Consider the following 23,553-nt stretch of genomic DNA (forward strand, 5'->3'; position numbering starts at 1 on the left):
ATCAGGGTTCCCTGCCCTGTGGGAAGTTCAAAGACCATCCACCTCCATCCCGGTCTAGTAAGATGAGTATCCAAACTGCCTAGGCTCCCACAAAGCCAGTACGTGCAGTAGGATCAAAAACCCATTGCCATTGTTCTTGAGTTCTCAGCAGTCCTCATTGTCCGCTATGTTCAGCAAGTCCGGTTTTATCCCATGCTTTTTCAGACCCGGGCCAGCTGGCCTTGGTGAGTTCCTGATAGAACATCCCCATTGTCTCAGTGTGTGGGTGCCCCCCTCGCGGTCCTGAGTTCCTTGCTCGTGCTCTCTCTCCTGCTCCTGATTTGGACCTTGAGATTTCAGTCCGGTGCTCCAATGTGGGTCTCTGTCTCTGTCTCCTTTCATCGCCTGATGAAGGTTAATATTCAGGAGGATGCTTATATGTTTTTCTTTGGGTTCACCTTCTTATTTAGCTTCTCTAGGATCACGAATTAAAGGCTCAATGTCCTTTATTTATGGCTAGAAACCAAATATGAGTGAGTACATCCCATGTTCCTCTTTTTGGGTCTGGCTTACCTCACTCAGGATAGTGTTTTCTATTTCCGTCCATTTGCATGCAAAATTCAAGAAGTCATTGTTTTTTACTGCTGAGTAGTACTCAATAAGCTATTTGTTTTAAATATCACCCTTAAAGATACAGTATTAATCAGCTGTGGGTTCTCTGGTTCAACACATTTACACAAAACGTGACGACTGCGGCTCTTCCTTGGTGTCAGAGTGTTTGCAGAGATCTCCAGTACGGCCAATAGAAGAAATATGATGGTGAGCTCACTGTGCCCCCCCACCCCCGCACTCTTGGCGCTCCCCCACTGTGCTTTAGCTTCCCTCTGCGCCTTTGTTTCCACAAGCCAGTGCCTGCTGCTGTCTTCCAGAGGACTGCATCCGAGGTGCTGGATCTGCTTTCCCCTCTGTGCAGAGAGCTGTGAGCACCTGCATTTCAGGGTCACCCTAGCTGCCCTTAGCTGACACGTGACAGGTGTGGAGGTGCGAAAGGGTAGAACCTTATACTTGAGTGGGGAGCAGCCTCAGGCGTTACTTCTGTCTGAGTAAGACAGGGTGTCATCATGTGTATTTTGGAGATGGTGGGAGTCTGGAGGCCTTGCTGAATCTCCCGCCCTCTTGATCACTACACCTTATCTAATGTCACCATTTTGTCTTTGGAAAGACAGCCACTGTATTGTGGTTGTTTCTGTGGACAAATCAGACCGCACTTGGGAATGAATTGCTACCCATTGAAAGCTATCCTTGATGAAAGGATCTCACTAACAACTCCAACTCCTTTCCTTTTAGAGCCCACAGTGTAGTTTGGAGAAGAGGTGGTGAAACAATGTTAGTGCAGGGAGGAAAAGATCCGGGCCGGAGCACTTACCCCCAATGGGAGCACCGGATGAGGTGGATGAGGTGAAGGCACAAGCCTTGGGCTCAGACCCAGCTGAGAGCGAGCCCCAGCTGCTCTGACAAGCCCTGTGGTCCTCGACTTGCTCATCCCTTTCTGCGTTAGTATTTGCATCTGAAAGATGGAGGCCCTAATGTTTATAGGATTGAAAGAGTTTGTAAAAAAATATAAGGGGGAACATAAAATGCTAATACATACCTGGTATAGTATGCACTAAACCAACTGAATTTGTTTTGGTTTTCTTTTTTTCTTTTCCTTTTCATTTGCATATTTGCAGGGTGTGTGTGTGTGTGTGTGTGTGAGTGAGTGTGTGTGAGTGTGTGTATGTGCTTGTGCGTGTGTTCATAGGCATATGTGTACCTGCTCATGTGGGAGCTTGAAGTTGATGTTGGGAGTCTTCCTTGATGAGCCATCCACGTTCTTCTTTGAAGCAGGGTCTCGTAATCAAATCCAGAGCTGACAGACATGACTCATTTGTCTAGCCAGCATTATCTAGGGTTCTCTGTCCTCCACCTTTGCAGACTGGAGTTCCAGGCATGCCGCCACCCAGCACTTCCATAGGTTCTAGGGATCTCACGGAAGTCCTTTGCTCATGCAGAAAATGCATTAACTACTGAGCCATCTCCCTAGTCCACTGGTTTTTCAATGAATCTTAATTTTCAGTTGAAGCAGGCAGAGCCTGGTGCACAGTATGTATTATACACCATAATCCATTTAGAAATAAAGGATCACTCTCTGAAAACGTGAATGATGTTTTAAGATGGTTGTGAGCCTTGCTTTCGGCCACACCTGGTGAGTAAACGTCACTCTGAGAACTACTGCTTGCAACCCAAGTGTGGTTTTTGTATTAGTTAGCATGTCATCACTGCAAGTATCTAAGAGGATTTTGAAGGAAGGGTTTCTTTTAGGGGCACTCCAGATGTTGTACTCTGTGATTAGCTGACCCTGCTGTCTGTGAGTCCGCGATCAGGCAGAGAGAGCAGCATGGCACCAGTGTGTGGTAGGGCAGGGAAGCAGAGGCAAGAAGGAAAGGAGGACCCTGGCACAAGGCTGCCCCTAAGGACCTGCTTGGGAAAGAAGCATCACTTCTAACGGGCCATCAATTACATATCCACCATCAAATGTCTGCATTCGAGAACAGCAGAGATAAACCTGGAGGACTTGCAGGTGGAGCTGTGAAGGCCCATCGCCCGGGCTTTCCTCTTCCTGTCGGGCCGTGGTGAGCTCTGAAAGAGGAGACCTCCGCAAACAAAATGCGTGTTCTAATTCTGTGATTCCACATAAACTCACTTGATTAGCTGTCAGCTTCTGACAGACACAGCTGCAGTGGGAAGGGAGACGCTTGCGCCCATGTGGAGTGCCTTTGGGAGACTTTGGTGGACAGCAGGTGTGGGGGCAGGGAAAAGGCAGTCTGAGAACTGACCAATGAGCTGTTCAGGGCACAGAATGAGAGATGGGGGCTTCTTCTAGTCCCCGTCCAGCTGTGCCTTCACTGTGTATACACGCATGTCTTGTGAGTCTGTACATGTCTGTGTGTCTTGTGAATCAGGATATAGCCTTACAGGTTTTCTAAAAATATTTTTTAAATTCTTGAAGAATTTCTTACAGTGTGTTTTGATCATAATCATTCCCTTCCGTCAGCTCCCCCAGACTCACCCCTACCTCCTCACCCACCCAACTTTGTGCCCTCCCCTTTTAAAAAGACTCATCCAGTCTGCGTCCAGCGTGTGCTGGCCAAATACTCAGGTGTAGGGCTTGTCTTGAAACATGGCTGTCCCATCGGAGGTCATAATTTTAACTGAAACTAACCCTGCTCCTCCCAGTAGCTATTAATCACTAGTAGCTCCTCAGCTAGGAATAGGACTTTCCGCCCACCTCCCTGCCTCCTCCCCTCCGCATCCCCCCCATGCCATGCTGAGATGTTTTTCTAGCTCCAGCTTGCACAGGTTTCCAGGTTTTATGCATGTTGTCTCAACCACCATGACTTTATTTGTGTAGCTGTCCTGCTCTCTCCGGGATAAAAGTTTCTTATTGTCATCCACCACCTCCGGCTCTTCAAGCTTCCTTGATCTTTGAGTCATGGGGAAGCCTTTTGAGATGCATTGTTTGTGTTTTAAAAGGTGGAAGGAAGTTAGCTTCATTCTCAGTAGAATACCTCAGCAACATTACCCTACGAGCAAAGTTCTTTAAAATAAAAACTACAGTAGCAACCTTGGCTAGCTACTCCAGGTGCGGTTTGCACTTGAGCAAAGAAACAGCATAGTGTGCTCATGTGTGTGTGCAAGCAAAGGAAGAAAAGTACATGCTGTGCCTTTTTGTGCCTGTCTACTGCAGTGTGGAGTAGTGAAAAGGGGCCAAGAGCTGAGTGATGGAAAATGAAAGGAAATGAATAATGAGCATCTCTCCTGGTTCTTCCCGTACAGATCTATTTGGAACCACGGGTGAGTGATGCCATTAGAGCTGAGCTGCTGAACACTCGTGGACACTCCCCTGCTTCACGTTGGCCATCAGCTGAGACAACATGGAAGACTCCTACAAAGATAGGACCTCACTGATGAAGGGTGCCAAGGACATTGCCAAAGAGGTGAAGAAGCAAACAGTGAAGAAGGTGAGCCAGGCAGTGGACCGGGCCCAGGATGAATACACCCAGAGGTCCTACAGTCGGTTCCAGGATGAAGAGGATGACGATGACTACTACCCTCCCGGAGAAACCTACAGCGGGGAGGCCAACGAGGACGAGGGCTCCAGTGAGGCCACTGAGGGTCATGATGAAGAGGATGAGATCTATGAAGGGGAGTACCAGGGCATCCCCAGCATGAACCAGGGGAAGGACAGTATAGTGTCGGTGGGACAGCCCAAAAGAGATGAGTACAAGGACCGCCGGGAGCTGGAGTCAGAGCGGAGGGCTGACGAGGAAGAGCTGGCCCAGCAGTATGAGCTGATAATCCAGGAGTGTGGCCATGGTCGTTTCCAATGGGCCCTTTTCTTTGTCCTGGGTATGGCTCTTATGGCGGATGGTGTGGAGGTGTTCGTGGTGGGCTTCGTGCTACCCAGTGCAGAGACAGACCTCTGCATACCGAATTCAGGATCCGGATGGCTAGGTGAGTGTTTTATGTCAGCAAGACAGCTCTGAAATCGCTTTTAATTATGGAGCCCAGAGTAAATAACACTCATCTAGAGCACTGCATTTTTTAATAAGATACCTTACAAGTACAAAAACAAAATAGAAAAATTGTGTCATGAGCTACCTGTACAGAATCTTACCTGGGTTCGGTAGCTAACTTTTCTGACGATTTCTTCATGTTTTATATATTCATCAATACAGCCTATTTGTGAGCATTTTAAAGTAAGTTAGAGAAATATATTTCAAGCTACTCTAGCAAAAGTCATGTGTCATTTAATGAGAAGGTTGTCACTAATTGATATGTAACTGTTATAAAATCTACACACGCACATAGCTCTGACATGATTAGCAAATACAATCTTGTGGGTCACCATTGTGGATACGGCCTTTCACTTACCGGCATGTTAGTGTGTGTCATATGGGTACATGGCAGTAGAGACCTGCATTGGTGTCTCCTTTACTGATGTCTAAGGTAAGGCTGGGGATGGAGTTCAGCGGTAGAGCACTTGCCGAGCCCGTGAAGAACCCTGGTTTCCATCGCCAGTATCTTTATAGGAAACTCAATTGATAATTTTCTAAATAGAGGTCGATTCTATGAAACCTGTGAGTGTTGATTTCAGATATTACATCTAATACCATCACTTAGTTTCACAACTCTGATACTTTTTCCCCTATGATCTATGAGAAGGTTTGCCTGTTGTTGTTTTTTTTTTTCTAATTTGTTTCTACATAGAATTTTCTGTAGGTGATTTTAAATTTGTTTTCAGGGTTTGCACCTTCATTTCTAAACTGGACAAACTTCATTCTCTAATATGATTTTAAAATTGACTTCAAATGCTATTAATAATTCAATTTTACATGTTGAGATATGACTTCTGTAAAGTAACTAGACAACAGATTTCGTTTTTATATTCAGTTCAGCATACACAGAAGGATCTTTTGTGGAGAGGTAGTTCATTCTCTTGAGGTAAGCTGGAGGAGCAGACATACACAGTTTAAGAGCCCATGTCAACTACTTGATACACTAAGTCAGAAAGATTTTCAAGCTCCTATTAGAAATTCTGCCTCAGCACTGGAGAGAGGGGTCAGCCGTTAAGATCACTGGCTGCTCTTCCAGAGGTCCTGAGTTCAATTCCCAGTAACCACATGGTGGCTCCCAATCATCTATAGTGAAATCTGGTGCCCCTTTCTGGAATAAAGTCATACATGTAGATAGAGCACTCATATCTGCACAAAATAAAGAAATCTATAAAAAAAAAAAAAGAAAGAAAAAAATTCTGTCTCAAAGAACATGCTTGTATGGATAAAAATTTTACACAATTCAGAATCTATAAACAATCAGAATACTACTGTCTGTATTTCCAGGAGACTTCTATAAACTAAGCTTGAGAAACTAAGAACATAGTTGTTTATTAGATAATGGCATAATCATTGATGCAAAGAAATTGTGTGTGGCTAGATGTCATTTTCCAGCTCTCTCTCTCTGGCACCACAAGAGAAAGTCACAAAGGAGAGGATTGTTTAATTCCTTTAAAGAGTTTTATTATTTAAATTAGCTCCTGTGTGTGTGTGTGTGTGTGTGTGTGTGTGTGTGTGTGAAAGAGAGAGAGAGAGAGAGAGAGAGAGAGAGAGAGAGAGAGAGAATGTTTATTTCCTCCTGTGTAAATGGAAGCACTGGATCCATGAAAGCAGACTGTGAAGGGTCACAGGTGGGAACTGGTGAATAACTTCCCTGTCTTTGCTGATAGACTCAAGTGTGTGTTCAAAGGCAGACCTTACTGTGCTTCAGGGGAGGCATCTTAGCTAGTCATCAAATTGGTTTTTCTCAGCAGATCTCTTGTATCTGACACTGTGTTTTGATTTTGCTGGTTTTCTTTTCCTTTGGTAGGCAGATGTATTAGTATGGGCCTGGTTGGTCAGGAAATTTTCAAGATTTGCCAAAGGATGTATCAGAAGAATGTTTCAAGTCAAAGCCTAAGAATTATATCCACAGCGGTACTTAATCATTGAAGTGTTAAATTTGGAAGGAAACCCTGTTCAAGCTATAGCACCAGCTTTTATATTGGAGATATTGCAGGAAAACGCACACCAGACTTGCCCTTCTTCCTTTATCTCGTGCACAACATTGCATAGGGTTCCCGTATCAATCTGTCATAGAAGCCAGCACCCAGTGATGACACACATCTGCAGGTGGCATTGGCAAGTGTAGATAGCAAGGCAAAAGAAGAGGCTCCTGGATTGTTTCATCTGTCTGTGATAGCTGCCCTGCAACTGCGCCCTCAGGACTCACAAGGGTGTGAGTCCCTCACGGAAGCTGGTTTTTATGATTTCATGGCTCTGTCTTCCAGACTTGCATTTCAATTATTTTGCCATTGTAATTTCACTCATAATTGCGGTCTAACAGAGTCTCTTTAGACAAGCATTTAAATTGTTTTGCCATTTTCATTTCATTGGCTAATGGCTTTGTAATATAATTACCACGCTAAGTCATAGCAATGGGATCAAAACCAGAAAAGAAAGATGCGTGACCCATGCTTGGTGGCATTTTGTGGATATGGATTTGCAAAATAAATTTTCATTTGCTACAAAGCGCCATGTCAGTTTTCTCAAAGAAAACCAGATACAAAATATGACCCAGTTTATGTTTTAATTATTTATGGGGTTGATTCTCTTTTGTGTTTGCCCAAAGATCGACAGGGTAACTCGGGCGTACCGTGTGTACATTTGTCTGTGTGCACAGATAACATTGTTAATTGGACTGGAAGAAGGGAGTGTAAATATTTAATTATCTAATGAGTCATTTCTTGCAGGAGTAAATGTTGTCCTTTAAGGTAATTCACCCCCCATTGCTAAAGTCGATTTATTGAACATTTATGGTATGCGAAGCAGAGTGACACCATTGGGAATATAGGAGAAAAACAGAAAGGAAGACAGAGAGATAGGGAGATGGAGAAGATTGATCTACCCTCAGAAACTAGAGTCTAGAAAGGAGAAGCAGACATGTCTGCAGATTCTCAGGACAAGGAAGCAAGTATCAGCAGCCAGGGAAACAAGGCACACTCCTTACAGGGCAGGATCCTGAGTAAAGTCATAGAGAGAAGATGGGCGCAGATAAAGCGGGCACGCTCATTAGGGGGCAGGATCCTGAGTAAAGTCTAAAGAGAAGATGGGCGCTAGCAAGCATTAACTCATTGATTCACCTGGAAGAGAGCACTTTGTCAGCAAGGAAATGCAGAACACAGCTTTTAGCAGGAAGGAAATTTCCATTTTGTGCGGTCTCACTTTGGGGTCTTTAGGGAAGGTTGAAATGTCCTTAGGTTATTTCTCTATCTATCATGGATGAAGTACCGAAGAGTTAGGAGCCATTGTGTTTAAGGTGACAGTGTCAGCGGCCTTCACCAGGGCGACAGTGGTTTCCTGAAAATAATGCTTAGTCTTATAGCAAAGACAGAGCCTTGGAATCTGGAAATGAATTTATTGGCTGCTGAAAATGGCTCTGTACAAACACATAGAACTGGGTTACCAATTCCTTAAGTCGGCATTTAGGTACGTGACCACAGATGTTAGATTTTCTGCCGTTGGTTACAGGGCAGGGTCCTCTCAGATGCCAGTCATCCTTCTTGTCCTTTGCTGAGGCTCAGAGCAAACAAACGCTCCTGACGGTGTCCTCTGGGGCCTGGCTGGCTTCCTTCCCACCCGAAGGCTAGTGAGTAAGCACACTGTGTCCTAAAGCTGTAATGAGATGTGGTCATTCGAGCTGCAGTCTGGCCCCAGCTCCAGCCCAGTGCAGAACAGCATCTACTGGCTGCCCTTCCCTCCCCTCCGCATCAGTGGGGCAGGCCTCGCGCTCATTAGACTTCCTTCTTCTTGCATCCTAGAGGATCAGAGGACTCCACATCTTTAGCTCTATGGCTCTCTTGGTAGGGTTCCAAAATTAAGTATACAGGAATCAAAACATTATTGTGGCCGTGTTAGATACAAAATTGTTGGAAAACTCAAGAACATCCTTGATAACTAATATTAAATATTTAATCATTAAGCATCCTGTATGTGTTTCTTTGTCCTTTTCGAGGCAAACTGTAGCTATAATCTTTAAATCTCACACGCAGTGATATTTTTGAGGACATGATAATTTTGAGGACAGGAGTTTTAAAAAGCATAACTGGGGAAGAACCAGGTTCTAGGGAAAGTAAAGGAGTAAACCATGTTAAGGAAAATGGAAACACTCTCCTCCCAAGGTTCAGAAGACATCAGAGAAGAGGGAGAGGAGAGAGTTTAAGAAATGGAAGATGGATGGCCAGGTGGTGGTGGCGCACACCTTTAACCCCAGCACTCGGGAGGCAGAGGCAGGCGTACCTCTGTGAGTTCAAGGCTAGCCTGGTCTACAAGTGCTAGTTCCAGGACAGGCTCCAAAGCTACAGAGAAACCTTACCTCGAAAAACCAAGTCAAATAAATAAATAAGTAAGAAGAAGAAATGGAAGATGGGAAAGAGTACCATGGGATGCCACCATTCAGAGATTGCATGGCTGTTGCAAATCATAAACACGTAGCATCTATGGCTACCTACACAAGATCAGGCCCTTCATACTTCCGTCAAGAATAAAGGAGGTGCCCTTGAGGCCACACCTCTTCTGGAGGCAATGTTGACTGCTAAGGTTTGCTAGACGTGGGAGAAACCAGAGGGAAGCTAATTGGGAAGGAAAGGGGGTTCATGGAGAAAGAAAGGGAGAGAAAAGGAGGCAAAGAGGACTAGTAGGGCCACTAGATATTGTGTATGTGTATGAGACTGTCAGAAATTTAAGATTAAAAACATATTAGGTGTATATGGGAGAGGGTTATGTGTGTATAGATGGGAGATGTATACATATGAGTGCAGTGCCCAAAGAGTCCAGAAGAGGGCGTCAGACTCCCTCTAACTGGAGTTAACAGATGCTTGTGAGACAGCCTCTGTGGGTGCTAGGAACTGAACTGGAGTCCTTTAGAAAAGCAGCCAGTGCTCTCAACCACTGAGCCATCTCTCCAGCCCCAAAAGTAGTTTTTAAAAACAGAAGTAACAATGACATTTAATTCAATAGGCATTAATTGAGCCCCACTGTGAGTGGGTGCTTGTTAAGGTACACTGGAGAGTATTTTATGGAGCATTTTCAGATCTTTTCCATTTGGGATTTTTTTCCCACAGTGTAACTTGAAATGAGGTGAGTTTTAGTACAGCCTTCTCCATCTGACAGCGAGCACAGTGCTGCAGTCTCTCGGGGCACAGACTCACCAGGCTGGCCTCTGAGAGCGTATGGAAACTTATCTAGGATGGAAGATTTGAGCAGGTATTTGGAGGATAATGAAGAATGAACTGGGCATTTGAGAAGAGTGGAATCCTGGGGAAATGTTGTAGCTGTCAAAGCGTATGGACACTGTGGGGCATTTGCTGGGAGCGTGGTTTGGCTGAGGTCTGGTGGCAGTTTGGAGCTGACTGAGGTCAAGCTGTAGGCGGACTGTGAAGGACCTTAATGTCAAGGAAGTGGGATTGATTTTATCCTAGATCAGTGTTTGGGGAAGTCGCTCTGGCTGCAGTATGAGAAGTGAAAGAGATGGGAGATGTAAAATGTCAGAAGGACTTGGAAAAATCTACTTTATTGAAGTAAAATAGTTCACAATTGTAGGTTGAACAGTTCCGTTCCTCAGTGGCTATCTCTTCATGTTAGGAGTAAAGACTACTAGATTTTACTGGTAGTATTAAATGAGAAAAATCTAAATATAACTGTTATCAAAGCCTCAGATGCATCACAAATGCTGCTAAGTGTTGACCATGACAGACATTTCTGCAAGCGTGAAGGTCACTCTGGAGGTTAATGCAACAGCTTGTGCCAAATACACAACGGCACAAAAACCTGAGCTAATTAGCTGTGTGAAAGACAGGTTGGAATTGGGAGAGAAATGCAAATGTTTGAAGTAGGGGATGGTAAGTGTGAGGCAGGAGATGGCAGGTGGAGGTGACGGAGACTCAAGACAGAGGAAGCTATGTCGCTGTGAAGGTGTCGCTCTGTGAGACTGGAGAGAGGCCAGGGCCAGAAGGGCAGAGGGGGGTTCTGGAAAAGCAAGCTGAAGCAGACAGATCAAGGCTAAGCAGGAAGGTTAAGAGGACCAGTGAGGGGTGGACAACTTGGCAAGAGTTGGGGAGATGTGGGCTCTGAAATAGGTAACAGCCAGAGGTACAGGGCGCTTCCATGCCTCACTACGGTTCTCTTCAAGTTAAATCCTCTTTAATTAAATAAATTAATTACACAAAAATTCTCTTTCATTCAGAGCCAGTGGACATTTCTAAAGTTTGAGCTGCACAATCCACAGAAGTTTAGGTGCCATGGAGCCTTCTTTGGAGATGGGGGTCAGGGTTAAGAGGACTGAGATGGCCTCTCCCTCTCTGGCATTTCTCTGATTCTTTATCAGAGTAAATTCATTTTCATCTCCAACGTAACTCAATTTGCATAAATAATGATCTGTAATAGACATGTAAGGTGTGTGAGTGTGTGTGTGTGTGTGTGTGAGAGAGAGAGAGAGAGACAGAGAGACAGAGAGACAGAGAGACAGAGAGAGAGAGAGGAGGTTTATTGAACCCAGGTCATGTGTATGTTAGCTAATTGTTCTATCATGGAGCTATTATGCCCAATCCCTTAACAATTTTTTAAATTTTGAGGCAGGGTCTTACTAAGTTTCTCAGGCTGCTCTTGGGCTCCCTATATTGTCTGAGCAGTCTGCAAGCTTTCCATCATCCTGCTGACCTCCTGGGCACTTGAGGTTACAGACTTGGGTCTCCAAGCCCAGCTTACTTTAAATACCCTATCCAGGCTTTAGGTGACTTTAGCTGCCACAATGGTGCTGAAAAAGGCTTAGTGTATCATCAGGGAGCCATGATGGACCATTGTGTGCAGATCAAGCCAAGGCATGAAATTCTGTTCCTTTTATTTGGGGAACCATGGTATTTCCCCAGATGTTGGTACCTTAGTGAGTTAGGCAAACCTATCACCTTGAGGGGGAGTTAGGAACATGGAAGGTTCTCTTTGGTTCTGTGGTCTGTGCTGAATACCAGCTTAGATTGTGTATAGAGCACGTGTTTTCAATCCCAATTTCCCTTCAGTTCCCTAAAATTTTTACTTAAAAGTCTCTTGGTTGGGTTAACCTTTGGAAGAATGCATGACTCTGCATTCTTGGTGAAGTTATACCACCTGGGTATCTCAAGCTGTAAACTATATATTGATCTTTTGTTTGTGAACTATCACATTGCAATCACACATTACATTTCAACATTTTCTGTATTCTATTTTTTATATTCATAGGCATTATATCACAGCAAAAGTTCTAAATGAGAAAGTTGGTTGCCTTGTAGAATTAACCTGTAAGATCAGCCCCTGGTACAAAGCCATCTAAGAGAGGGAATGCAAGACTAGGTTCCTGTGTTCTGCTCCTACAGAAGTCTCCTTGCCCTGACCAATATTTATTTATATGAGGATCTCAACAAATATTCATCGAGTGCATAAGTGGCCATCTCTGAGAGCTCTATCACTTTACCACCTCTTTGGAGGCTTGATGTATTTAAAATAAGATTCTATTTTCATTAAGTGGAACTCATTAGTAGAGACAACTTTCTATAGACATAGTCACAAATATAAATGTTGGCTGTTCTCTTCCAAAGCCGGCTTCAGTAGAGGTGGCCTGATGTCAGAGTTCTTCATATCTGATTTCAGGGCAATCTGTACCTCTATGGAGGACAGCACACAGAAGGCGTTCTTACCCACTTCTCTGAGCCCCGTGGCTAGCTTCTCTCATGCTAAGTCTGGGCCCCAGGCAACCTGAAGGTATCAGGAACTTAGAATTTGCCCATCAGAAATGTGGTCATCAATCATGCCATCATTGATGCTGGTCTTCTCAGCCATTTTGGTTTCCATTTTAGCAGACCATTTAGCATTCTGAATTTCTTTTCCCTCTTCCTTGGTGAGGTTAGATATCTGAACCTCCTTCCTTACCGTGTTGATATGTGTGTTTGTTTTCTCAGCATGGTTGGATTTGGGGGAGACTCCATTCAGAAAGTAGGTCACATCCTGGGTCACAGTTTACAGGGTCCCCTGCATTTTTTGGAAAAATATTCTACTTTAACTACATATTAATTTTTTAAACATCTACAATATTAGTAAGAGTTGATAAATTTATTGGCAAAAAATAAAGCTTGACCAAGAATACCAGACCAACAAAGTGTAAATATTTATACCTATGAATAAAATTTTACCTGACATCTTATTTTGATCTTTAGTTGCTCTTAAAGTGTTTAAATTCTAAATAATTTTAGGTTAAGTAAATGCTTTTGAGAATTTAGTGGGGGTTTTTTTGTTTTTTTTTTTTGGTTTTTCGAGACAGGGTTTCTCTATGGTTTTGGAGCCTGTCCTGGAACTAGCTCTTGTAGACCAGGCTGGTCTCGAACTCACAGAGATTCACCTGCCTCTGCCTCCCGAGTGCTGGGATTAAAGGCGTGCGCCACCACCGCCCGGCTCTTTAGTGTTTATTTTTAACATAGAAATGGGGTGTATTTTTTTCATTTTGCTTGACAGTCCACTCTCAACTATACAAATCGATATGCATTCCTGTGTCTTCTGCTGATGGCTAGAATATTCATCCAATAAAACACATGCTGAGCATCTAGTACTCAGCAAGACTGATCAGACTCGGAAGGGGAAGTCAGAAATAAGGCAGGAAGTGCCCAGGAGACCTTATGCACAACTTTCAACCACTCTGGTTTCTACAGTTTGCGCTTGGATGGCGGAATTTCTCTTTCTCCCTTGCTCCCTTGCTTGCCACATATAGGAAGGATGGTTTCCCTGAAGGCAGGCTAAAGATCTCTGGCCTGAACCCCTACCTTGACTTCTTGGCATCCCTGCGTATGTTCCCGTATTCCACTGGGTACTAACAGATAGCACATTGGGGTTTTAATTGCCTTATTGGAGATTGCTGTGTCTGATATTCTGAAGGCAACCAGTTCTGAAATTTCCTTCCATCTTTTCATCTCCATTTTCTGCTATTAGATCATGAGCAGAGCACAGTGACTGTGCATCGTACTTTGAACCACTGTTAGCACAGTCCACTGTTGTGTAGACTAGGTGTCTAAGCCAATAATAAAGAATGGTGCAGATTTCTCTCTTTTCCAAGTTTATTCCAAAGTTTTTTATTATTGGTATCTTGGGTAATGTTCTGAATTCTAAGATTGTTGATTTGCTCCCTGACACTGTTCACTGTGTTTGGGGAGCCACAGCTGTGTCCTCTGGGTGATGGTCTCTTTGTCCGTCAGTGTCTTTGATGGAGCTGTGAATGCACCCTCTGGCTCTGTTTGGCTGTCACCTCAATTGTAATTGAATTTTAAAATTATCAGCTCATGAAATACGCCTGTATACCTATACTAGCAAGATCTTATTTGAATTCATTATTGCCAAACAAGAAAATAAGATGTAATAATCTATCGCCATTATAGTCCTGGGGCTCATGTCCTCCAGTCCTTTTGCATTCTCCTGAGGAGAAATGTTTCTGACATGAGAGAAGAGTTGGACCAAAGTAGCTTACAAAGCATTCATCCATCCAGAAGGTCTAAGTAGCCAGCAAAACATCCATCCATCTGTCCAGAAGGCCTCATTCATTGTCATAGGACAGGAAGTAGACAGAAGTTTCACATCAAACCTTAGACATCTAGTGATGTACAGCTGATGCAAAGGTTCTATAATGAAGAGTGGTAATGGTCGTGTATCACTAGGAATGTCTGCCATGCCACAGGAGGTCCATTGGAATTCCTCCATCCCACAGTAGGTCCACTGGGATTCCTCCATCCCACAGTAGGTCCACTGAGATGTCCTCCATCCCACAGTAGGTCTATTGGAATCCCTCCATACAACAGTAGGTCCACCGAGATGTCCTCCATCCCACAGTAGGTCCACTGGGATTCCATCATCCCACAGTAGGACCCCTGGGATTCCTCCATCCCACAGTAGGTCCACTGGGATTCCTCCATCCCACAGTAGGTACACTGAGATGTCCTCCCTCCCACAGTAGGTCCACTGGGATTCCTCCATCCCACAGTAGGTACACTGAGATGTCCTCCCTCCCACAGTAGGACCCCTGGGATTCCTCCATCCCACAGTAGGTCCACTGGGATTTCTCCATCCCACAGTAGGTACACTGAGATGTCCTCCCTCCCACAGTAGGTCCACTGGGATTCCTCCATCCCACAGTAGGTACACTGAGATGTCCTCCCTCCCACAGTAGGACCCCTGGGATTCCTCCATCCCACAGTAGGTCCACTGGGATTTCTCCATCCCACAGTAGGTACACTGAGATGTCCTCCCTCCCACAGTAGGTCCACTGGGATTCCTCCATCCCACAGTAGGTACACTGAGATGTCTTCTATTCCACTGTGTGACACTTGCAATATACACATTCTCATGGTAGGCCCACCTTCAGGTAGGTGTGCTGGGCACAGTCTCTGCACATGGGGTACTGAAACAAGAGAATCTGAGTTGAAAGTCAAGTTGGGCTACATAGACTCTGTCTCAAACACAAAAACCAAACCAAACAAACAAGGAAACACAAACAGGAGAGCAGGGTGGGAGCATAGCTTTCCTACTAGAGCCCTGCTTGGCATACCTGAGCAACTAGGTTTCTGTCCTGGCGCCATTCCACAAAAATAAATAAAATGAGATGTTTTAGTTTCCTTAAACTTTAACAAATAACAAACAAAAAATATACCAATGTGCACACACACACACACAGAGGGACAGAGAGAGAGAGAGAGAGAGAGAGATCTTGCCTAGAGTCGTCCCTTTCCTGCGTTCAAGGGGATGATGGAATTGATGAGCCACTCTGCACAGACAAGAATGGAGAGAGAACTCTTTCTCTCCTGTTGCCAGAAGATCCCTGAAATTCAGGGTCTGGATGGGCTCAGCTCTTAGTCAGTGATGGCTCCTCTTGCAAAGCCCACAAAGCAGTTTCATGATAACTCAGGGCCCCGGTTTTGCCATTCTGACCTCTCATGTGTACGCTGAAGTGGTGACTTCTGGTCGTCCCTTCAGGCAGCATTTGAGTAGACAGAAGGACTTGGGCAAGATGAAAAATGCTTCTTAAAAGCCAGAGGGGACCAACATATGTCCTCAGACATTCTGGGGTTAATTATTAGTTCAGTTGGAATCAGATCAGTAATCATAAAGTGTCCCTTGTGGATGGAAGTTTTTGCTAGCTAAGGTATTTTTTTCCTAATAAATTAAGCTCACCTCTGTCAGAGCCAATGCTTTTTGTGCTAGAACTGTTTTTTTTTTTTTTTTTTTTTTTTGGATCAGTGGTGATTTATGTAATTTCGAAATTCCTCACAAAAAAAAAAAAGAAAAAAGGACAGAGGCAAAAACCAACAGAAAGCTTTTAGGGTGCAGCAGTATAATAGTGGGAAAGGTCGGATTGTCTCCCAGCGATAAATAATATGGTAATTTTAGTTTCCAGAAATGCTAACACAATCAAAAGAGACGCACAAAGACCACGCCCTCCTTCCTCGGCACAGCCACTGCCATTCACTTTCCCTCCGTTCCTTCTCCACTGCTGCTCTTTGTCCCTAATTCATCCCTTGATGCTCCCTGCTGGTGCCAGGCGCTAATGGCTAGGCCTGCTGACAGTGCAGACAGCTAGTGAACGGGAGCCACCTCCCCACCAGGGCCTCATGACACGTGTCAGCGAGGCACAAAAATGAAGTTCAGACATGTGGTCACGTGGGCGAAGGACGTTGGCTATTCGGCTCTTGGTCCCTTACTTTAAATCTTCTCTAATCTCAAGTGAGGCTGGTGGCTGTGTGCCAGTTAAAGACCTCAAGTCATCGCAGCTTCAGCTTCTTCTCTACAGTCAGAACTGGTGATTTGAGAGTTTGGGATTGCTACAAAGTAGATATGAGGCTTTGACATTTTAACTTCCCTATTCACTGGGATATGGCTCCTATGGCTGTTTTTTATCCTCTGAGCTTCCCTTCCTAAAGGGCCCTTGTGGTGAAGACTCTTGTCCCTACAGCCTGTTTGCTGATCCTGTTTGGATATTCCTGGGAGGCAGAGGGAAAGCCGTTCTTATTTTGTCAAGTTCTATCCATGACCAGTTAGTATACAGGCTAGTGGGAACTCTTAGGAGTAGCCTTCAGCTACGTAACTCAGCCCACTGTCTTCCATTCTATCTGCCAATCACTCTCTGCCTCCAGATAGTCCACAGAAGGGGTAGTTAGAGTTCAGACTCCCAGTTAAATCTGAAGGACAGAAATAATAGAATGATTTTTTTAAAATAAGAATGTCATGTGTGATATTTGGAACATAGTTATACTAAAAATAATTTATCACTTATCGGCCATCTGAAATTCAAATTTAACTGGGTGATTCTATGACTAGTTGTGTTGGCAATGGGAGAGTAGAGAGACTAGCATTTGTTTTAACCTTATTGATTGCCCTTATTGCACTGTATTGGAGACATAGCCAATGCTAGAGCTTCGGAATTGGTTCTAGGCTAGAGGTGGGAATCTGCACCTCATGTGGTGTCCTCATTCAAAGGTAAATTTTAAAACTCCATCTCCTGGTGTTTCTAAACCATAAGCACACACAAGTCCTGGGGGATATTTTGACTGTGCAGAATTGGGCACTGTAGATCTAGAGTCGGCTTGTGAGTCTTAGCACTGCAGTTTTTCTAACAGCCAGTGGCAACGGCAGAAGGATGTGGAGTTCTCCTGCACTAATGGATAGTGACTATATATTCCATGCTTTTCCCTCCACAGTGGGGGATCTCACATCTCTAACCTTATCTACAGCCACAGATCCCGGTGTGGGCTCCATGTGTGCAGGGGACAGCGGGACTTTGCTTTGTGGACATAGCTTCTCAGTGTTAGTGTCATGGTGATGTAATTATAACATGATTCCTTCGGATGTTGCCTTCCCTATCCAGTCACATGAAATTAAATGAGTTTTTCGTAACTTTGTTTTCTCGGAAGAACATAGTTAGGCCAGAAATATGAAAGGCACAGTTGTGCCAGACCAGCTGTTTGGAAGCTAATGAATCAAGAACAAAACAAAACATACCAGAACAAAACATAGTCCAGCAGTGGGTGTCAGCTTCGCACAAACATGCATGCCCGCCTGGAGGTAGGTCACACAGGTGAGAAGTGGGTGTTCCAGCCCAGGGCCCTCTGACCATTTTATTGTATATTTTCTACTTACTAGTTGTGACATGAGAGGGGGCGGACATAAAGTCCTACCCCCAGTCGAGGAGCTGCTGGTAACCTATAGCTTCTGGAAGACTGAGTACCCTTTCTGCCATTGGTAGGTCTACCACGCTCCAGCTGAAGGCAACACAGCCGTGAATACAGTCAACACAATTTGAACTTAATGGGTAAAATAAAAAAGAGATGAACTGAAAGGGGAAGAGAGGGCATGTGGGTCTGGGAGGAGCTGAAGGAGAGATGATTGTGGTCAAAACTCAACTCGTTTAACAAAACTCCTCAAAGAACTAATAGTAAAATCTTTTTTAAAAGTTGTAATGTGGGTAGACGTTCAATGAACAATGTCTGTAGGAAGTCTGCCTTTCGGTACAGCATTTCTCACACAGAAGGGACACCAGCAGGGGGCCAGTCCGTCTGTCCACCACGTCCTTAATAAATCTGTGCAAGACATTGCAGTCTATCACGTGACATACGCAGCTCAACTGGATACAGACTCTCCACAGCGGGCACTTGTTTTCCGAACAATGCAGGAACAGGACAGAGATTTTAGTCTACTTGAGGCAGGTGTGGGTTAAAGAAGGGCCTCAGAGATTTGAACTTGAATTTTGAACTTGGCTTGGAATTGTGGGTAGAATTTGGAATATAGGAACGGGACTAGAGACAGGAAACAAAGCAAGGGATTAAACACATGGTGATCCTGGGCCCCAGGTCAGCTCAGTTGAGGTCGCGCATGTGCAAAAGACAGCAATTGGAAAGACCCGCGGTGCCTGGAGAGTCTGACATAAATTTATTCTGATGCTAGCGGGGAGTGGTTTGTGTGTTGGCAGGGGACTGGTGGGCAGAGAACTCTTGATTGGGAGACCGCTATTTTTGGAAAAGCTTGAGGAGGGGTGAACTCAAGACAATGATTCGGCCAAAACACCTCAGACCAGAACAGCCCTGGCAATAGTTGACAAGGGCCTGACGCTGGAACTGGACAGGAGAAGTGTTCATCCATGGACCTTATCAACAGGTGAGCTTCTAGGCCAAGAGCAGACCTTAAGCCCGTATGATGCAACCTCAGTAAAGATCGGTGTTTTAGGACTAGCAGGAGGATGGGGAGCTCGTGCGCGTGGAAATATGCTCTGCTACCCTGGGCTGGAAGAGCAGGAGCTAAGAGGATCTTCTCACAGGTGACCCTTAACATACAATAGAGCCTAACTGGAAAGTGGTGACCAGAAAATTTCCATTGAATTTGAGATGCCAGCCAAGCTGTTTAAGAGAAACAGCAGGACCTTGGGAAGCCCGTTCTGGGCCTTCTGAGAAACTAACCCCAGCGATGGGTATCGTGGAGACCTCGGGACAGAGGTAAAACTGAACACGCAGGAATGGAAGTCATGTTGAAGGCAAGAGCGCAGAGGATGCTGTGGGCTAGGGATGGATCTTTAGTTGAGGCTTTCAGGGAAAGAGGGACCCTTCATCAGACAAGTGGGTTGAAGGTAGGGAAAGCCTCAGCTGACTGGAGATAAACAGGAAGAAAGAGTAAAGGAAGAAGGAAGTGGTTATGACTGCAGAGGACTTCTGGAGCAGCATGGAGAGCAGGGGCTGGCATTGGAGATGAGAACGCTCTTCCAGAGGGCGCAAGCACTGTCATTGGATGAATGCTAAATTCATTAGAATGTACAAAACACCTTTTGTTTTGAAGTCATAATATGATTACGTCATTTCTCCCTTCCTTCCCCACTCCAAACTCTTCCATGTACCTCTCCTTGCTCTCTTTCAAACTCATGGTCTCTTTTCTCTTTTTTAGTTGTTAGTACGCGTATGTGTGTGTTGTGTGGATTCCTAAATATAGCTTGAATAATTGTAATGTTACTCATGCCTTTGTTTTCAGGGCAGGAAGAGGAAATGAGTCTGTTTTAAATTTTGTTATAAGCAACTTTGGTATATATGTATTTGTTTTGGTTACCCCTTTTAATATTGTAATTGTAGCATAGACTGGAATAGCTAAAAAATTAAATCAGTCGTCTTCCTCAAAGGTGGATGATAATTTGTATTAATTATCTAGTAATTCTGTGCCATTGTGTGTCAATAATCACATCTAGAATATAAAGAGGAACTAAGGTGGCAGAACACCAGCGACCTTGGACGAGTGTTACTCTCTTGCTTTAGTGATTCTTTCGGGTTGGAAAACCATGTCTGTTATAGGTAACACAGTATTTCGTAAAGTTGCCTTTGCTGAAATGTTACCATTTATGTAATCAAGTAGTAGTTTGACAGTGGACAGGACTGCCCAAAGCAGGCATTGGAGGAGTGGGGGTGACATGATTTCTTTTATAGAATATCTTCAGGACTCCACTCTAAAACAAGGTTAGGAGCATCTTGGCTTCCTGAGGTTGCTGTAACAAAGTCCTACCCATTGGGAAATAAAAGCAATGAAAACGTTTTTCTCCTAACTGTGTGTGTGCGCGCGCGCCTTCTAACGCCTGTGACCCTCCTCAGTTTCTTGTGTCCAGTCTCTGCCTGTGCTGTCACGTGACCATTGTCACACTTCATATCACTCTTCTTGTCCTGACAGCTGCAATATTCCATTAGGACCTCACTGCATCTATGATGAGACCTTCTAATGTCTTCGGAGAGATATAACCTAATCAATACAGAATCAAAATTAATAACTAAAATTAATTACATGGTCATTATTTGACCACTTAAAATGAATTAAAATTAAGAAATAATTTTTATTCCTAATAGCATCAAAAAGAGCAGTGAAAAACTTATATTCTGAAAACTGAAAATAGTTCCTGAAATTGAAGTCATAAATAAATAGAAAAGCATTATGGTCATGGAAGATGATGATGTGCAGGTGGCAATAGTCCAAAATTCATCTACAGATTATAGTTCAGTTTAATTATTATGACAACTCCAGCCAGATTCTTTATAGAAACTAACATGCTAACTCTAAAATTCATACAAAATTCCCACTCTGAAAGTAATATGGAATTCTAAAGTTGATATTTGTCCTTGGTCAAGATTTCAACAAACTAATTCAACAGCATCAGTCTTAAAACTATAAGAAACCCAAGTAAAATGATCAGTGGCATTTTAAGATTTATTCTTATTTGTGTGTGTATGTGGGCCACATGTGTGCAGGTGCCTACACAGGCCAGTAGAGGGCTTCGTGAGCCACCCAGTGGGTGCTGGGGACTGAAGAGTCCTCTGGAAGTGCATTGAGTGCCCTCAACTGCTGAGCCATCTCTCCCACCCAGTGTAGTCACATTTTAATGACGGTATAAAATCCAGAACAGAACCAAGAAAGCCTTGGGTTTGCATCACAAGTTCTTCAACTTGAAATTCAACCTGTTTGTCAGTTCAATCAGATGCAGCCTACATTTCTTGTCTTCAAAGTCGAATGGTCTCTGAGCCAGTAGGCTAATAAGATTATTGTAATACCGAAGATACAAAAAAAAAAAAAAATCTTGCCACCATGGTGATGGTGATGGGAGAGGACGCTGTCAGGTAATGGTGTTCTTGCAGTTGAGGCAATGCTCATGCTTTAGCCCTGGTATAAATTTTCCCTTCAAGTCCCTTCAAGTGCTTAGTTAATGCTTCCCGTGCTGTGTTTGTAAATTACTGTTCTGTTTTGTAGTGGTGTCACAGGTAATTGTCTTTAGTCACTGGTAGGCATCCTGTAGTACCCTTACTACAGTAACTGCTGCATGGAGTGTGGAACAGACAGACTCTCCTTTCTCTAAGTGTTGGGGCCAAGAACCAGGGCCTCCTCAAGGAGTGCAGGGCTGCTCATTCATATCTGGGCAGGTGAGGAAGCAGAGAAACGGGGTGCTGGTATTCATCGGGTGCCTCTTTCCCCCCCTTTTATTCAGTCTTGGTCATTACCCCATGGGCTAGTGCTTAGTAGGTTTAGGGTATGTCTTCCCTTCCCTCCCTACCTACCTACCGCAGGAAACATGAGCCCAGAAGTGTGTCTCATGGGCGTTTCCTGGTCCAGCTGACAGGAAGGTCCACTGTCACACTGTGTATCTCCTGTATGTGCCCTCCTTTCCTCAAAGATGGGCCGAGTCTGTGCCCACTTCGGTCACCAAGTCAAAGTGAAGACCCTTTTCTTCCTTAAAGCCCTTAAGTATTCAAGTCTCAGGAGAATGACTTTGTATTTATTTATTTTTTTATTTTTTTATTTTTTTATTTTTTTATTTTTTTGGTTTTTCGAGACAGGGTTTCTCTGTAGCTTTGGAGCCTGTCCTGGAACTCCCTTTGTAGACCAGGCTGGCCTCGAACTCACAGAGATCCGCCTGCCTCTGCCTCCCGAGTGCTGGGATTAAAGGCGTGAGCCACCACTGCCCGGCTGAGAATGACTTTGTAAAAGTGTCACGTTTCCTTTAAGTAGTATTGTCTACCGCATTAAGGGTCACTGCTCTGACTCAACAAAACTTTGTACAAACTCATTAGAGAATTGCCTTGTTGCTTTTCAAACAGTCTCCAAATCACATTCCACCCGAGAGTGATGCATGGTGGGGGCTGCTGTCCAAGTGGGGAAGAATTAACAATTTGCACAACAGAAAATGGATATGTCAAACGAAAGGAGGGAAACCAGCCAGATTTGAGTGACACGTTGGATGTCATCTGTATTTTATGTGTTTGCGGTTTGTGTTCTTCCAGATAATAATATAGCACAGTTTTTTTTTATAACCAGGTCTCTTATTTTCTAACTTCATATTAATTTCATATGGCATTCTCATTTTTAAAAAGGCATGCAAATGAGTTATCCTCTGGACACTTTGTCATTTGTTGCCCTTTGTTGGGACGTGTTAAGGAGAGGACTTGGGAACTTAACTATTGAGGTCACATGAAGCTTAAGACTGTTAGCACAGAGAGTTCCTGTTTACCTGTCTTCCAGCTACCCCCAGTGCTAACACAACACCTCATGTAACAGTGCTATATTGTCAAAACCAGGAAATGGACATTGCTGAAATGCTATTAATTCAGATATAGACCTAGTTTGGATTTTGGCACGCTTGTTTTTATATGCATTGTTTCTGGAGAAGCTGGCAGCGAGGAGTGGTTTACATAGGCTTGGGTCACTCAGATAATCAGGGTCGGGACTTCTAGCACACAGGGAAACATGTTCATGTTGGGGTCCTGCCCTTGCTTTAACTCTTTTTTTTTTAATTATTTTTTTAGAAAAATAGAAAACAAACTATCTATTTTATTATACATACCAATCCAACTTCCCACTCCCTCCACTCCTCCCATTCCCTCCACACATCCTCTCACCCCATCCCCATCCAATCCTCAGAGAGGCACATTGCTTTGAGGAAGGCCTAAGGCTCTCCCTACTCTATTTAGGCTGAGCAAGGTATCCCTCTAAAGAGAATAGGTTCCCAAAAAGCCAATACAAGAGTAGGGATGAAGCCTGGTGCCACTGTCAGTGGCCCCTCAGTCTGCCCCAGCCATGCAACTGTCAACCACATTCAGAGGGACTAGTCTGATCCTATGCTTGTTCCTTCCCAGTCCGGCTGGAGTTGGTGAGCTCCCATTAGTTCAGGTAGACTGTTTCAGTGGGTATCCCCATCATGGTCTTTGGAATTGTTTTCACTCTAAGGAAGAAGCAACTGTGGAGTTAGAATCTCATCCCCCATGTGAGCAGTTAAACATTCATATTACCCGAAGGAATGAGACTCACAACAAATGACAATAAAAGCCATCTTTTGTGGAGGTTGCAGAAGGTGCCATTCTCATTACTG

At 44.1% G+C, this 23,553-nt stretch overlaps 1 protein-coding gene across 1 annotated transcript in view; it reads left to right on the forward strand.

Annotated features, from left to right (window-relative positions):
- Positions 1–23,553, forward strand: part of Sv2c (synaptic vesicle glycoprotein 2C) — a 174,949-nt gene that overhangs the window by 34,710 nt on the left and 116,686 nt on the right. The window contains exon 2 of the mRNA XM_057790024.1: positions 3,856–4,533. Coding sequence (XP_057646007.1) covers positions 3,954–4,533 — 580 coding nt within the window. The 5' untranslated portion in view covers positions 3,856–3,953. The remainder of the gene's footprint in view (positions 1–3,855; positions 4,534–23,553) is intronic.

This window comes from Chionomys nivalis, chromosome 15 (assembly GCF_950005125.1).
Source record: "Chionomys nivalis chromosome 15, mChiNiv1.1, whole genome shotgun sequence".
NCBI lineage: Eukaryota > Metazoa > Chordata > Mammalia > Rodentia > Cricetidae > Chionomys > Chionomys nivalis.